The sequence below is a fragment of the Stylophora pistillata genome, chromosome 10 (genome assembly GCF_964205215.1).
Source record: "Stylophora pistillata chromosome 10, jaStyPist1.2, whole genome shotgun sequence".
In the NCBI taxonomy this organism is placed as follows: Eukaryota; Metazoa; Cnidaria; class Anthozoa; order Scleractinia; family Pocilloporidae; genus Stylophora; species Stylophora pistillata.
The window spans coordinates 17,238,475-17,254,520 of record NC_142528.1 but is presented as its reverse complement, the minus strand read 5'-3'; the positions used below and the strand labels follow the sequence as shown (position 1 = coordinate 17,254,520).

Sequence of the window (16,046 nt, the reverse complement as noted above, 5' to 3'; positions counted from 1 at the left end):
GTAATTTTTTTTTTTAAATTTTGAAAATTGATGTGAAGGCACGGAAAAGAGTAATGAAAATCCTTGTTCAAATTTCACCTTTCTCTACAACTTGCATTTTAAACCACTGATTCTACCACTCCTCCCTGGGTAAAGACCCAAGGCTGCTGACAATGCCTGACTGATTTGGTTCTTGTAGAGCGTAACACTTCTTACCGATAGCTTTCGAAATCCGCGAAAAAGTCAGCTGATCTCCTTTTTAATCGTTCCAAATTTTTTTTTGTGGGAGATCTTGAATAAACTCCTTTAGCAAGTAAAGATGAGTGTAAGAAAGGAATATTCTAAAGAGGGTATAATACCAATCACTGAACTCCGAAATGAGCTTGCAATTGACATCGATGTTGGCACTGCAAGTGACATTGCAAGAACTCTTCGTCAATGCGACGCTCAGATATTTTCCGGCTGGAAAGAGTTTCCAAGTGTCTTTGACGAGAATACTATATATGCGATGGATAAAGTTGCGGAGAAAGCGAAAGAGATTATACAAGACAGCAGTGGCGACAAAGCCATAGTTCTTAGCGGTTGTGGTACATCTGGAAGGCTAGCCTATTTTCTGGCTCACAAATTTTCCCAGCTCGCCAAAGCCCAGCAGATCTCAGCGTGTTACGATTATCTTATTGCAGGTGGCGACATTTCCCTGTTTACATCACAAGAAGCGCCAGAAGATGACTGGAAAAAAGGCGAAGAAGATTTGATACAGTTGTCTCGTCATAAGAAACGAGTATTGTTTATCGGTATAACATGTGGTCTTTCTGCGCCTTATGTAGCTGGACAGTTAGAGTGCTGCATGAGACACAGTGATATCTTTATTCCCGTTCTTTTGGGATTCAATCCTGTACACCAGGCAAGGAAAAACCCAATAGAACAATGGGATAAGTCGTTCTTCGATGTTGCCAATGCATTAGAAGGTGAGGAGATTCCCGACGATTCTTCGATTCTTCTCCTCCAGCTCCCCTTCTGCACATTTAATAGTTGGAGAATTACGGTTACCTTATGAACTAAAGCAGTGCATGTACCCTGTCAATTTTCAGCCTCACACAATGTAGTATTGCACTGCCTAAGCATTGTTAAGGTGTTGTGGAGTTTTAGGCTTAAGGCTTTACCCTCTACACCCTAACATCAATATGCATATTCTCCATACTGTTCTCTATACATTTTGGAAGGTACTGAGAACTTGTTTAACAATCAAGAGCTGCTTTAGTTGGTAGTCATCATTTTTTTTAACTTCATTCTTGCGACCTTCATGTTTGATCAAGGGGTGATATTGTTGGTAGAAAAGAAAAGCCAGTTGCTCTTAAGAGTTAAAGGGTGAAACTAAAATTTAATACTAATGTAAGGCATGGCATACTTTTCCAATAATGAACGTGGCTTGCTTAAACACATCTAGACAAAACATTATCTCAGCAACTGCTTTGCATAACCAGTTATATGTTGTGTTGTCAGTATTGATCAAATTTGGTTAATTATGTTCACAGCCAATGACAAAGGGATCATTGTTAATCCAGTTGTTGGCCCAGAAGCCATTACAGGGTCATCGCGTATGAAAGGAGGAAGTGCCACTAAGATACTTTTGGAGTCGATTTTAGTTAAAGCACACGCCTCAGTCTCCCAGCCAAGATCAATGCTCAACACACTGCCTGAAATTCTTCTGATGTATGAGAACATGTACAGAAGAACTTACTTAAATTGTTCTAGTATTGCACGTGCTCTTGAGCTAGCTGCAGAGAGCCTCAAGTCTAATGGCCATGTTTTCTATATTGGATGGGGATCAGAAGGATTTATGGGTCTTTTGGATGCCTCTGAGTGTGTCCCTACATTTAGTGCTAACTTTGATGATGTGAGAGGCTTCATAGCAGAAGGGTACAATGCTCTGAACAACAGAGAAGGAGAGCTAATGCTTAATGGTTCCAAAAAGCTTTGCATCTCCCTGGAGGATTTTCAAAGCATTTTTTTACCTGAACTGACCATAAATGACACAGTAGTATTAATTTCTTCTGATAACAAGGCCTTTCGGCAAGTTACTCAATTGATTCATCTGATTAAAGGGAAAGGCACACAATTAATTGGCATCATGCATAAGAAAAAAAGTGAATTGTGGAATCTTTTCAAGCATGTCATCCATGTGGAGCTAAATCATCCAACAGGATGCCTCAATGAAAAGAGTTCATCAAATACAGTATTACTCAGTGAATTTTTGAACCAGTGTCTCCAAGAGATTTCTATTAAATGGATTCTCAATGCAATTTCAACAGGAGCCCATGTGTTGAAAGGAAAGGTCCTAAGAGGTCTCATGATTGATGTAAAAGTTAGTAACAGCAAGTTATTCCATCGAGCAAAATCTATTGTTTCTACTTTTGCTAGAACTGACCAGGAATGTGCTTTGCATGCTGTTCTCAAGGCAATATACAGAAGGGATTCCATCAATGATGTTTTCAGTCTACACATTTCTGAGCATGTAGCCAGAGGAACTGTTATGGATCAGGTGGTACCAGTGGCTGTGCTAATAGCCACAGGCAAATTCAGTGTTGCATCTGCCATGTATGCGCTGAAGACAAGTACAGTTTCCCAGATTCTTAAAGATCTTGGACTTATAGAGTAATCTGATGTACAGAAAGGATGGAAGATGACCATTTTAAAAATTACCTTGAAGAATAATTGAACAAACTCTTAATGATTAAATTCTCTAAGTATCTCATGTTGGCTTCAAAGCTAGTAGAGAACTTATCATTACTGACAATTTACCAGTCAATTTTGCATTATTTTTTAGGGAAAATCATTACAATGAAAATGCAAGGTGAAATATGATCTTGTACTTCGTAAAAGAATACTTGTAAAACACAGATTTTAAAATAACTCAAGTATTATTAAATTAAAGTTATAAACAAATCAAAAATAAGACTGTCATATGTAATGCAAAATAATCTTTATTGTACAAGGAAATTTAACTCCAGTTGCAAATTTAAGGTAATTTCTGATGTTACCTTGTTCATACATGTATTTTTACCACTGAAGACAATATCCATTTGAAGTAACCTTAATTTGAAAACAGTCTGAGAAATTGTGGCAAGGTATATTTAATAATTTCTATCTTTTATAGGCTAAATGTACTTTATTTAAATTCATTTCATAACTTTATAGTTGAATGATAAATTCGTGTTGTATACAATGTAATTACAAATTGAAAATAATTTCCCTCAATATTTTTAGTAACTCTTTCTTGTGGCTCACTGTAAGGAGGCATAAAACATTACTTTGGTATATGAATTGAGATACAATAAAAGTAACTCTTTGAAATGTTTGTTTTACAATAAATATCAATATCATGGATGCTGGCTCAAAGGTACTTTTCTATGTTGACGTTAACCTCTTTTTTTGACATCGTCTTAACATGGGCCCATTTGGCTTCTATACATCATTAGACTGCATTATCTAATTACTCCTCTCATGGGAAAGTTTCTCATTATAAATGAACAGTGGAAAAAGATGAGATACTATAACATTAGCTTAAGATGTGGAAGACTATAATTGCAGCTGTTGATCATGAACAAAAATAAAGAGATTTATTTCCTGTCATTATTTCCCCTTGGGAACTGTTTGTTATTGCTTTCAAATTTCCTTTGACAGATTGTTCTCAAACCAACAAAAGGCCAAAAATGTGCCTTTGTGGTTGAAAAAAATATTCATACCTAGCCAAAGGAAGGTTCTCCGGTTAACATATCACAGGATTTCATAAGCCAAAGCTGTTAGGAGGAAATTGACTATTTGTACTTGCAATGTTAGATTCATGTTTTGCCTTTGCTGTTTGAACACCCAGGAGTTGTTGATCTTTTATTTTTCACAATCAAGTACCAGTTCATTGTCAGCTTCTATAGCAGACAAAATCCTCTTAGCAATGGTCATGGGCCAAGAGATATCTTCTGGAATGGATATTTTCAAACAAGACAAACTTCTCCTGAATAATTATATTTAAAACCCAAGTATTAAACACTTGGCAACTGCACTCTAAGGTTGATAATTTTCAGTGCCTCTTCTGTTGATAATCTATACACCCCTGTGTCTTGTAGAGCAGCACTAGCTGGAGAAATTCCTTCTTCACTGATTTCACCCCTTGAAGACTTGAGCAAATCCCTCAACAACACAGCAGATCCAGGTAAGAGATTTAACAAGATACATGCTTCCTTGACCCTGGATAAGTAAAATAATTACTCAGTTTGAGAGTGTTGACATAACTCTATACACCTTAAAATCAGTATCCATGTTCTGCATACTTTCCATATACATTGCTTTTGGTCTTGACAAGCAGAGCTTTCAATAAGACCCGGCACCCGCCGGCGCTCAGGCAGGTATTTTGTTGTGAATCGCCGGGTATTTTTCACCATGCTCAAGTCGCGGTTACCACGCTCAAGTCGCACTCAAGTCGCTCTCCGGTGGGTGCTGTACCGAAGTAGCCACCTAGTTCAAATCTTATTGAGAGCACTGGACAAGGAGAATTTGTTTATCAATCAAAGCTTCTTTGGTTGTCTCATCCTCTCAAATGCTTTCTTGAGAAACGTAATATACTTAATGATTCCCTTATGGTTTCCGCGGGAAATGATCTACTGAACACGCTATCCTGGACATAATCAGTCAAATTGAAAATAACATGGACAAAAAGATGTATTCATGTGGTATATTCATTGACTTGAGGAAGGCCTTCGACACAGTCGACCATTCAATATTATTGCAAAAGCTGAATCATTATGGAATACGTGGAATAGTGAACAAGTGGTTTGCTTCTTACCTAGTAGGTCAACAACAAACAACACAAATTGGTGTTAAAAATATATCCAAGAAGGAAGTAATCTTATCAGGAGTTCCACAGGGGTCGGTATTAGGACCCCTACTTTTCTTCATTTATAGGGGAATCCTTGTTTACAATATTTGCCTCATTAGCATAAGCAATTCAGTTTCTGATGGAGCTAAAAATAAATCAGTTCTGAATATCGAAAGATCAAAGTACGATTAACTCGGCCAATGAATACGAGCCTGATGCATTGATTACTTTTTGTGCAACACGGGTTTAAAAACTCTAAATTTTACATAGAATGTATGAGCTCATTAGCGCTTTTGCCACCCAGAAATTTTGCAGTTTTTGATGGACTATTTCTCCTTGAATATTACACCCAAAGAGCTAAAAATTACATGATGTACTAAGGTTTTCTAGCTCTTTAGCTGCCTGAAGTCAATTTGTATCTAACATGCTTCCTTCTTTACGCAAAGCCGTATGCAAATGAGCAAAAATGTAAACAATGACGTCGACATGAATCCACCTATATAAACGATATATCTACTAGCTCTAATCGATTTCAATTTTACTTATTCAGAGATGATACTAATCTCTTAAATGCTGATAAAAATCTTAAGTTACTCGAAACCATAGTTAATGCTGAACTCTGTAACATCTATGATTGGTTAATCGCTAACAAGTTATCACTGAATATAAAAAAAATCTAACTTTGTTATTTTCCGGCCTAGACAGAAAAAACTGAATCACCAAATAAATTTGAGAATCTTTGACCATCCTACTAACAGTTATATTTCTCTAGAACGTAAGGAATTTATTGAATACTTAGGAGTGCTTATTGATGAAACTCTTTCATGGGGTCACCATATTGCTCATATTGCATCCAAAATAAGTAAATCAATTGGCATTATCTCTAGATTAAGACACTTTCTACCCCTTAGTACTCTAAACCACATTTATAGGTCACTTATCCAACCCTATTTGTTGTATGGTATAGTCGCGTGGGGTCAAGGTACAAAAATTCATAAAGATAAAATTCTAATCCTTCAAAAAGGAGCCCTTCGCTTAATGTACTTTGGTGACTACAGATCTCATGCAATCCAGTTTTTTGGTTCTTCTTGTTTTCTTCCTCTGGATATGCTTTACTTTAAATCAGTTGCCATCATGATGCATGACATATCCAATAACTTGTCACCTTCTAAAATATCTAACTTATTCACTTATCAAGCTAATATTCATCCCCATAAGACAAGATCATCTTCAAGAGGCGACTATTTTGTTCAAAGTTCAAGATTAGATATACAAAAAAGGACATTTTCAAGAAATGGTGTTAGAATCTGGAATAGCTTGTCTTGTGAAGTGCACCAGCTATCAAAATACAATTTCAAGAGTAAAATTCATGATTTCCTCCTCCAGAGACTCGAAAAATATGACGATTATATTGATTTGTCTACTTTATAGCACAACTATAAGACCCCAGCTTGTTCTGTTTTCTTGCCATAACTTAAATGTATTAATGTAGTTGTAATTTGTCTAGAACTTTTAATCTCTTGCTCGGTAAATCTTTTTATTTTATAACATACGTACTTAACACTGCCCGCCTCGACTAGCCTTTGCTAACTGCAAGCAGTGCATATTTTTTGTAATATTGTAATATATCATTAAACTTTCATTAAACTTTCATTGGTTGGTGATTATTTCCTTTAATCTCATGATCCTCATAACTGATTGACCAGTATTACTGTAACAAAAATGCTGCGGTCAAAGTTAGGATTTAAAAGTTAACAAATTGCAAAAATTATCTATCATGTAATTCTTTGAGTTCCTTTTTAAACCATGAGCCTGATGCTTCTATTTTCCCAGTACTGATTCAAATAATAGCAAGCTGACAATTTTTAAAATCCAATGATTATTGTTCAAAAAGTAGAAAGTTTATTCCAACATTAAGACCTTGCTGCACGGCAATGAGTTCTTGATCCCTAGAAGAATATGGTATTTTGTAAAAACAAGCTACTCTTTGGTAGACTAGTTCCTGGGAACCATAAGCTGCCTTTTCAAATCCCCTAATGTATCCACATACTTGTCAACCCTAGCATTTACTCAATACTGAATTTATTTGTTTTAATTGCAAGCACTTGCTCACTGTCATTAATTCAACAATGTAGGTCATGTTTTTGAAACTTACTCTTTAAAGAAATTCTCTGGTTTCTGTGTGTATTCCAAAAATAATGTGAAAAGATTTTTTGTCAAGTCAAACTGTAGCTGTGCTGCACCTCCTTCATTGAAATGACACTCTAGGATAATCTGTGGGATGATCATCAGCAAAAAATATTAATTACAGTTTCACCTCTAAACCCCAAATATTAATTAGAATTATATATGGGCATGCATAGATGAGGAAGTGCTCTTTTAACTGAGCATAGTATCTACAAGTCATCATATACTTTATTTTTCATAATATGTAAACATGGAAGGCAATTACTAACTGGAAGAGTTCACCTTATTAATGGTAAATGTTCTAGCAAGCATGTCTGTTGACTGTTTTCAACTATTCAATGTGCATGTTTAGGGTCAATGTTTGGCAAACTTAACACTGTCAGCGTGTTGTTATAATAACATGTAGGTACTGTGGAGGTAATGTGTTGTTATCAAGTTGGCCATCAGTTGGCCAGCAGGTTACGGACAGCCAAACATGGAAGCTATTGTTCATTTTTTCCCCATTCATCAACCTGATTATGTTGCATGAAAGGTGAGTGACACGTGGCAGCAGTTTAGTGATATCAAACACACTTAAAAAATTACTTTAATTTCACACATGTGCAGTTACAGCTTATATCTAAGGGCTGGCAATCCTTGTAAAACACCACAGTTTATCAAACATTATTTCCATCTGTAGCATGTCTCATTAAACTCTATAAACTTCACTGGGCAGTAAACCACAACTTGCATCATAGAAGATTAACTTTAAGAGTGCTTTTAAGAAAAGCAAGAATAAAACATTCTTAGGTTGAATGTTTCCCATACGATTGGTCTAGAATTGTAAAAAAAAAACAAAAAAATTCCCTACCTCATTGTATATAAACTTGTTAAGAGCCTTTGCAAGATTTTTCCATATCACACTGAAAATAGTGCTTGCAAGCTGTTCCCGCAGAATTTGAAACCTTCCTTTTAAGAACAATAACATCTCACATGCCGAGGAGGACAGGGTGAGAAGAATAACATCCTTTGGAGATGGAAATGTGTGCCATCTGTAGAGTAAATCACAATGAAACTGATAACGATAGATCCTCCATCAATGATATCACCCCTCACTGTGATATTGCACAAAAAGCTAACAAATAATTAATAAAAGAGATTCTCCAACATTCACTTATTTTGACAAATCTGAGTATAATTTGGCTAAATGTAACATGTAGTATCTAATGCTGAGAGAATACTGAAACATTCTATATCAAAAGAACTGATTGAATTTTAATGAAATCTTCAAAGTTTCATGCTTTAGGTCAGTAGCAAAGGCAACATGTATGACCAAAACAACACATGCATACGACAACTGCAATGTGCAAAAATGTAAACAACACACATAAGCAATGTTATGGTCAGCATGCTGCCTTTGCAATGGACTTAGAGCATGCACAGAGTCCATTGCATATGCAATGAGTGACCAAAACATTTCTGCAGCAATAGAGTTATACTTCTTATAAACAATCAATGTGTCAGACTTACTTTTCTTTTTTGTAAGGTTTACTCAGCATCCTAAATCCTTGTACAACATGCTTTACAAGATCACTGATCATATGTTCCTGTAAATCTAGTAAAGATTGTGTCACTTCTTCAAATACACTTCTCATTGAAAGAATCCCTCGTTCTTGAAAGACTTCAGTGTCTTCCTCATGGTTTTCCATGCCTAAACTATCACCAGACTTTACATAGCCATTAGATTGATTGCGATGTTCACAGAGTTTGAGGAAAAGCTGGAAACAAAAAAAAATTAAAGATTTCCCTTCAATGACAGTTGTTTCAGAGACATTGTAGCTGGAAAAGCTGCTATAAAATAAACTTACCACACACAATGATAAAAGAAAAAATTAAAATACCATTTGCTCACTCCACTCTTGAAGTATCAGGTTAACATAATTAGCAGTATTGAGAACTGAACAGTAATGCAGTCCAGCAGGTGCAGATGATGTTTCTCCTGCCTCCAGCTTCAACCTGGAGATAAAACTTTCTAGAAGAAACAGCTGGACTTCTAGAAACCGCTCCTGATGTTTCACATTTGGTAAATTTCTATATCGATCTGTTGACAAGGTAAATGATAATGAACTAAAATTATTTGTATTATTTATTTAAGAAATGCTTATATTTAATAGTCTTAATGTCAGTGAAATGCAAACATTTAAAACTCTTTATATCAGTGAGAACATCTCAACTACAGCCTCAGCAACAAAAATTTAATTCAGAGACTGACTTGTGGATGATTAACCTTTCACTCCCATGAGTGATCAAGTCAGAATTTCTCCTTACAATATCAATACAATACCGAGGGGAAAAGCGATGAGAAAAAAGAAAATTATCAACTAGAGGATGATAAGTTGATCCAATAACAAATTCTTTCGGCTAACATTGTAGAAATTGTATGTCAGACAGTGGGGAGAATTTGATTTTCATGATGTTATAACCTTTTCGTTGTGTGTACAAACCAGCCAACACCATTGCTACACAGACTATGTTATGCCAACTTAGAAACTCGAATGTGATAATCAAAGGTCATGACATTAATCATTAAACTAGGTGTCAAGTTCTGTTTTGAAGGTGTGTGTTCATGTTAGATCTTACACAATGTTTTTCAATACACTGTAATTTTTAGGTTGACTAAACCTTTGCATGATTTAAAGTTCTGTTATACAATTCTGTTTAATTTTTGTTTTTGAATGTTTTGAATGTTTCAGGCTTAGACAAGCATGAGTTTTCACAATCATATTTCTTTGTTCTTTCTTATGCCAGTTTTTTTAATCAACCTAAATCATTTGTTTTTTAATTTCCAACAGCTTCAGCTTACTCCAGTAGGTAACACTGAAAATCTAAGCTTGTCTGTGTTATTCCATTGTTCAACGATCCAAATGCACATGTGTAAGCTCTGTACAACATGATGATAATATAATAATTACTATTTAGAGAATGACTGGGACCGTACTAAGGTCAGCCATGTATATACCTGTTATAACAGAGAGAAGGGTGATGAACCCTTCTGCACACTCAGGGGTCCGTGTGTCATCTACATCACCAACCTCTTTATATTTGGGTGTCCATGCTGACGAGGAGGACAGAATTGAATTCATGTTTGACTCAGCATCTGTGAAATATATCAAGAAAGAAAATATATGATACCACAGCATTTGCTGGGTGTGCAAAGGACTAATTTTTTTTGAGGCAATTTTTTTGAAACCCAGCTTGATACTTACAGCTTCTTTCTAAATGTACCCATCTCTGCAAGCAAGCTTCTGTGGTGAGGACATGCAAACAGACATACTCAGTAGAGCTGTAATTGTGAGCCACATGAAGTTCTTTGTTGAATAATAACAATTCATCCACAAAGTGAGAAAAAGAGCCATCATCATCGATTATAAATGGGATGCTGTGCTCCAACTTCTCCACTACAACTTTTAATAGCCCAGATATAAACTCAGTCTGAAAATAGTTTAAAGAAAACCAAAGAGGATCAGAATTAAGGAACTTCTCTTCTTTTCAAGACTACAATAATAAGTTACACTGGGTCTACCTATAAAATCACACATCTTAAAAATTTGGCATCTGACTGGTGAAAAGAAAAGCTTCAACTTAACAAATACTACAACAATTTTCAATTCAGAGTCATAAGTATTCTGAACTCACTTACAGTGGTTTTTTGATCTGATTGGTCCAAATAATGTACCTGATCTGCTTGACTGATCAGATACAAAAATGAAACCAACTACAACTTTATTACTAGGAAAACTACAATTTTCTCATATTTTGGGCTTTGACCACTATGATGACAAAATATCAATGTTGGTAAGAGTCCAGACACCACATTAAACCACTGTCCATTTGTTTTTTACCAGAATATCAATGTCAAATAAAATGATTCTCTCAGTCCCAGACACTTTGACACCTGTAGCATTGTCTGTACTCTTACTCTCATTTTTCAATAAGATTGCAACATTACTTTCAATTGTGGTAAAATTACACAACTGTGTATAGCTAACATGCATGGTTTTTTTGGCACATTACCTTGGCACAAACAAAATCATATTCTGTCCTTTGAAGAATGGGTTGAATTGTGTGTTCTAAAAAGTCACTATGGTTCTTTATCCAATTTAAAACTTGTGTAAAATACCATTCAGGCTAAAAGAATAAAAAAATCATGTAATGAGTCGTTCTATCCTTTGAAAAACTTGAATGATTGTAATTGTTTGCTATGGCATAACATTTTAGCTTGCCAAACAGGTAATATTCTTGTTAGAAAGCTTTGATGTTCCACCTTTCTAATGAGTGGTACATGCTGGACAAACTCTTGATTACTCTTTTACCATCCCAAGTCTGTTATTACAGCAGAAAATAAATAGAAAGAGAGGCTTTTTAACCACTTATAATGAGTAAACAGCCATGTGTTTAACAGGATATACCACAGTCAATAGGTTTTTGACCAATCAGATTAAAAGTAATTTCCTTTTCAGGTTATTTCATAATGATAGATTTTGTAGTTATCTTAGTTATTAATCAAATGATACATTAGTTTTATTTACCTTTTGAGGGTTGTTTGTTTGTTTATTCCCATAAAAGTGAAAGCGAAATCTCTTTCTAAAGGGCTTTAAAAGCCAGTCAAGTGGCAGAAGTATTTCACTTTTGTTTTCATCAAGAGAAGTATTTCCTGTAGATATTTCTTTACTGAAAAAATGGGGTAAAATGTTTAAGTCAAGTAAAATAAATATGTTCTTAACAGCTGATCTTATTAGTTTCATTCAAGAGTAAGTAGAAGACATGTCTAATATCAAGTTCTCAAATAAGTTTTAAATAGTCAAATAGTATGACAGTGACTGTATTTGATAATAATCTTAACAGCGGTCGATTACTGAAAATTGTAGACCTCTTCTTGTATAAGTAACCCAAGCTCTGTATCCATGCATCCACAGGGAATTGATGTTTGAGCATCATTTCCTTATTCTGTTATCAGGGTTAATTTCTGCACTTACATAAGAAATTTTAATCAGCAGAGGGAAGTCATCTAATTCATAATCAATCTAAAGCAATAAAATTGTACAGTTGTACTCTACATTAATACTACAACCCTCTAACTAACAAGTAACCCAATTTGTATGGACTTTTTAAAATACTGCTGTAAAAGGATACAACTTTTGTAATTTGAGCAAAAGTATGAACACAGTTTCTAGTCTGCTGTAATCATCAGATGTTGTAGATAATGGAGGTGCAGTAGAGAGAGCAGTAAAAGGCCATTTCAGAGCTTTCATGATTTCATCAAATTCACTGTAATAAAAAAAAAAATAGTCTCATTTAAAAAAAAAACTCTGGGCAGTTGACCTGTAGCCAATGGGATCCCAGTTTAACTCTAATCTATAGGGACTCAACAAGTCATGTATGTTTCAATCAATTTGGAATTCTTAAGGTGACCACCGGACATATTGACAATACAAGGGACTAAAGAGTAATAGCTTGGAATACCCTTAAGGCAATTCCAAAATTCAACATTTGTAACATTTTGTTTCGCTAAACTTTTTAGACTTCACAGATGCATTTTCATCAAGGATCTGATGACCCTGGAATAAATTAAATAAAATTATGTTCTTCCAGCCATTTACTACCAGCTACTTCAGACTTGATTAACTCAAACTTCCTGATAACTTAAACTAATTCAATCTACCCTCCCCTGGTTCAAATTTTTTCCTTACCAACAACTCAAACTTTTTATAGTTGGGTAACTCAAAAGTAAAAAATTTAATGTCAGTTGATAAACATCAAAGTGTGAGATCATAGCTGATTGATATGTTCCAATCTTAAATCAAGATTAATAAAAATGTGGTCCAACTCTTATCTTTTTGTTTAACTCACCTTGCTAGCTTATTAAGAAGAATGTTTCGCCAATGTAACTGCATTTCCTTCACAAACTTGGTCAAATTACAGCAGGCTGATTCACTGAGTAACTGTGCAAGCTCAGACAGCACTGACAACTGTTCCACTGCCCAGTTCAACTGCCCAGCTTCAACAAACTGATGAATCCGACAACTGAATGCAAGACACAAACACCTATTACTTTAATTATGAAATAAATTTTAACCATTGATCTTTACAACTAGTCTAAGTATTCTACCTTAAACAACAGATGGTGCATTCAATTGATATAAAACTTTCTTATGCCTGTTCAAATAGTAATAAAGAAAACTCTTGTTATAAGTTAGAGTAGTGTAATTGTTAATAACAACTACAACCAAAAGTAAAGCTTGAAGTTACCTGACAGATTCAATCTTTTGTATCCAACTCACGTATGCTCGGAATCTCTCAACCTCTGCAATTTGACTCACTAAACTGGACAAATGCTCTGCAAGGGGGTGAAGTTTCTTGAGATGGCTGTCAACTCTAGATGTAAGCTGTTCATGTTGTTGCTGAAGATTTTTTATTTCATTAACTGCTGAACAACCTTTGTCAAGTACATCCTGAATCTTATCTGGTGTTCTACTCCGGGCCTCTTGCAACTATTTGGAAAAACAATGCAATAACATTATTTAACAATTATTCGCCGAAGGCAGGGTAAATATTGTCGAATAATCCCCTCAACTTTGTCTTGGGGATTATTCGACAATATTCACCGAACTTGAGGCGAATAATTGTTTTAGTGTAATTTCAGAGCTGAACAACAGAGAAATTTCTAAAATCATAACATTTTAGTAACATTTATTAACATTTTATTTTAATATTTTATATAACCCTTGTGGAAATACAATTACTCGCAATCCATGTTGAACATAAGGTTACCAATATCTCTAACTGACTTGTACTCCACTAGAGTTAGTAATTCTCAAGTCACAGATGTAATCTTTTAAAATCTACTTAGGCCTGGGAAAAATATCTTCAATTGCTTTTAGGACATAAGTAGTTGTCACCGATCAAAACTAGGTTGACCAATCAGACAATGCGCAGTACGTTCATTTATGTTATAATAATTAATAAAGGATGCTAAGGATGAAGAAACAAATAACACCTTTTTTTTTGATGGCCAAGCTAAAAATCTTTTATATTCCATTTACAGGGTAGCATGATTTCATTACTGTTGATCCTTGCAATATGCAGGATTATTTTCATTTATGAAGCTAAATCACCATGGGTTACTCTGAAACTCATTGAAGGAGCACAGCAAAATGAAATTGCAAAGTCTGGGTTCAATCCTTTACACCCTGACATCAGTTTGCATATTCTTAGCATGATTTCATTACTGTTGACCCTTGCAATATGCAGGATTATTTTCATTTATGAAGCTAAATCACCATGGGTTACTCTGAAACTCGTTGAAGGAGCACTGCAAAATGAAATTGCAAAGTCCGGGTTCAACCCTTTACACCCTGACATCAGTTTGCATCTTCTCCATACTGTTCTCTATACATTTTCTAAGATATTGACAAGGAGAATTTGTTCAATAACCACAACTTTATTAGTCATTTCCTTTATTCTTGTGACCTTGAAACAAGACTCAGGGCTGATACTGTAAGGAGAAATAATTTGGATGCAAATTGCTCATGGGTAAAAGAGTTAATTCCTTGAGCAAACCTTACTTTGTCTACCCTCATGACAAAACAAATAAAATAGGATGACTTTTTCAATCACTTATAACTGTAGGCATAATAGGAAAAGAATTTCCTATTCTTCCAACAGGAGTTGAACCCATGACCATTTAATTGCTAGTATGGATGGTCCATCAATAAGCTACACAGAAACTCTTCCTAGTGCAGCTAGATCATAAATCTTGGTCTATGTTCTAAGCCTGCTGAAAGTGGAAGATCATTTTTTCAACCAGAGACAGACATAATTGGAAAAAAGAAATTCTGAGCAATCCTAACAAACATGTATGGCTTAAGTACATACTAAGTAAATGGAATGTTCCTTTCAAATTCCAAAACAAATATTCATTAATTACATAAAACCCACAACAAGCTTGGTCAGAGAGTTTAAAATAGGATCTACATTTCTTACGATAATTAACGCAAACTGTCATTTCCGTTCAGCCATGATAACTATTCATAACTGTAAAGTCATTACATTAATGTCTACTTTCTACAACAACAACTACTAACATGTAAATTTCTAAAATAGAAGTACTTAACATGTTCTGTTTGAAGAATTACAGAGATCTCATTGAGAGCAAAATAATACTGTTAATGACAGCTGTTGTAAAGTTAAGAATGCCATTATAAATAATTGACATACTTTGCCTCAAATTGCTAATTGATTTAAATTAAGTGGCCAGCTTTGGCTTGAAAAGACACAAACAGAAATATCATCAAATCCCCTTCTATAGGCATCACCTCCATTATTGTTTGACAAATGTAAAAATGAAACAACGTTCTCACAGTAATGGCTACATCGAAACCACAACTAACCTTTCATTACCTATTCACTGTGAGAACTATGATTATTTCAATTTTATAATAAGATTTTAAAATATGCAAGACAGCAATCAATTTCCCGTCGAAAACTAATTTTTAATATCCGCAGAAATAGTTTCCCTTTGTGGGGAAGACAGCCTTTCATACATATGACTTTTAGCGCTTAATTGATTTCCTTCCTTAGGTATATTAAGCTTACAGTAGCTCTAAGTTTTGAATTCTTTTCACGTGAAGTATTGAAAAGATGGATCGCTAGGGCAAACCAAAAAATGTTGTTTTAACCAAGGTCGCTTACCTCCGTTTCCAAACATTTCTTCTTCTTTAAAACATCTTGAAGAAGAGATTTAATAGAAGCTGCCGACGATTTCTCGGTTCCAACATTTTTGTCCAGAAAACTAGTTAGTTCTAGGCTCAAACTTTCGCCTTCGAAAATTTCGCTCGCCATTTTAAACACCTTAGCTCTTTGTTAATTACGGAGAGAGACTGGAAATGATAAGATACACCGTTTCCTCAGTCAACTTCCGGAGAATGATTTTCCTGAGGGTCACTACTTCCGGTCAAATTTCCAGTCT

At 34.9% G+C, this 16,046-nt stretch overlaps 2 protein-coding genes across 2 annotated transcripts; one reads left to right on the top strand and one right to left on the bottom strand.

Annotated features, from left to right (window-relative positions):
- The first annotated feature begins 152 nt into the window (after positions 1-152).
- LOC111329697 (glucokinase regulatory protein) lies at positions 153-3,364 on the top strand. Its single transcript, XM_022934461.2, has 2 exons — positions 153-947; positions 1,515-3,364. The coding sequence occupies exons 1-2, from the start codon at positions 299-301 to the stop codon at positions 2,636-2,638; spliced, it is 1,773 nt and encodes a 590-aa protein (XP_022790196.2). The 5' UTR covers positions 153-298; the 3' UTR covers positions 2,639-3,364.
- On the bottom strand, positions 2,946-15,956 carry LOC111329696 (RAD50-interacting protein 1). The gene is made up of 13 exons (XM_022934460.2): positions 15,770-15,956; positions 13,328-13,569; positions 12,929-13,102; positions 12,212-12,346; positions 11,608-11,749; positions 11,093-11,206; positions 10,285-10,510; positions 10,038-10,175; positions 8,920-9,119; positions 8,549-8,796; positions 7,890-8,070; positions 7,008-7,126; positions 2,946-4,224 (listed from the first exon to the last, which is right to left on the bottom strand). The coding sequence occupies exons 1-13, from the start codon at positions 15,917-15,919 to the stop codon at positions 4,020-4,022; spliced, it is 2,274 nt and encodes a 757-aa protein (XP_022790195.2). The 5' UTR covers positions 15,920-15,956; the 3' UTR covers positions 2,946-4,019.
- Between the last annotated feature and the right edge of the window lie 90 nt (positions 15,957-16,046).

Bases quoted from the DNA above. Each gene is read 5' to 3' on its own strand.
- LOC111329697 (XM_022934461.2), top strand. From the start codon at position 299: ATGAGTGTAAGAAAGGAATATTCTAAAGAGGGTATAATACCAATCACT. The intron at 948-1,514 runs GTGAGGAGATTC...TTATGTTCACAG, and splicing joins TGTTGCCAATGCATTAGAAG to CCAATGACAAAGGGATCATT.
- LOC111329696 (XM_022934460.2), bottom strand. From the start codon at position 15,919: ATGGCGAGCGAAATTTTCGAAGGCGAAAGTTTGAGCCTAGAACTAACT. The intron at 11,207-11,607 runs GTAAATAAAACT...TTATTCTTTTAG, and splicing joins AAACAAACAACCCTCAAAAG to CCTGAATGGTATTTTACACA. The intron at 7,127-7,889 runs GTAGGGAATTTT...ATCATCCCACAG, and splicing joins ACAAGTTTATATACAATGAG to ATTATCCTAGAGTGTCATTT.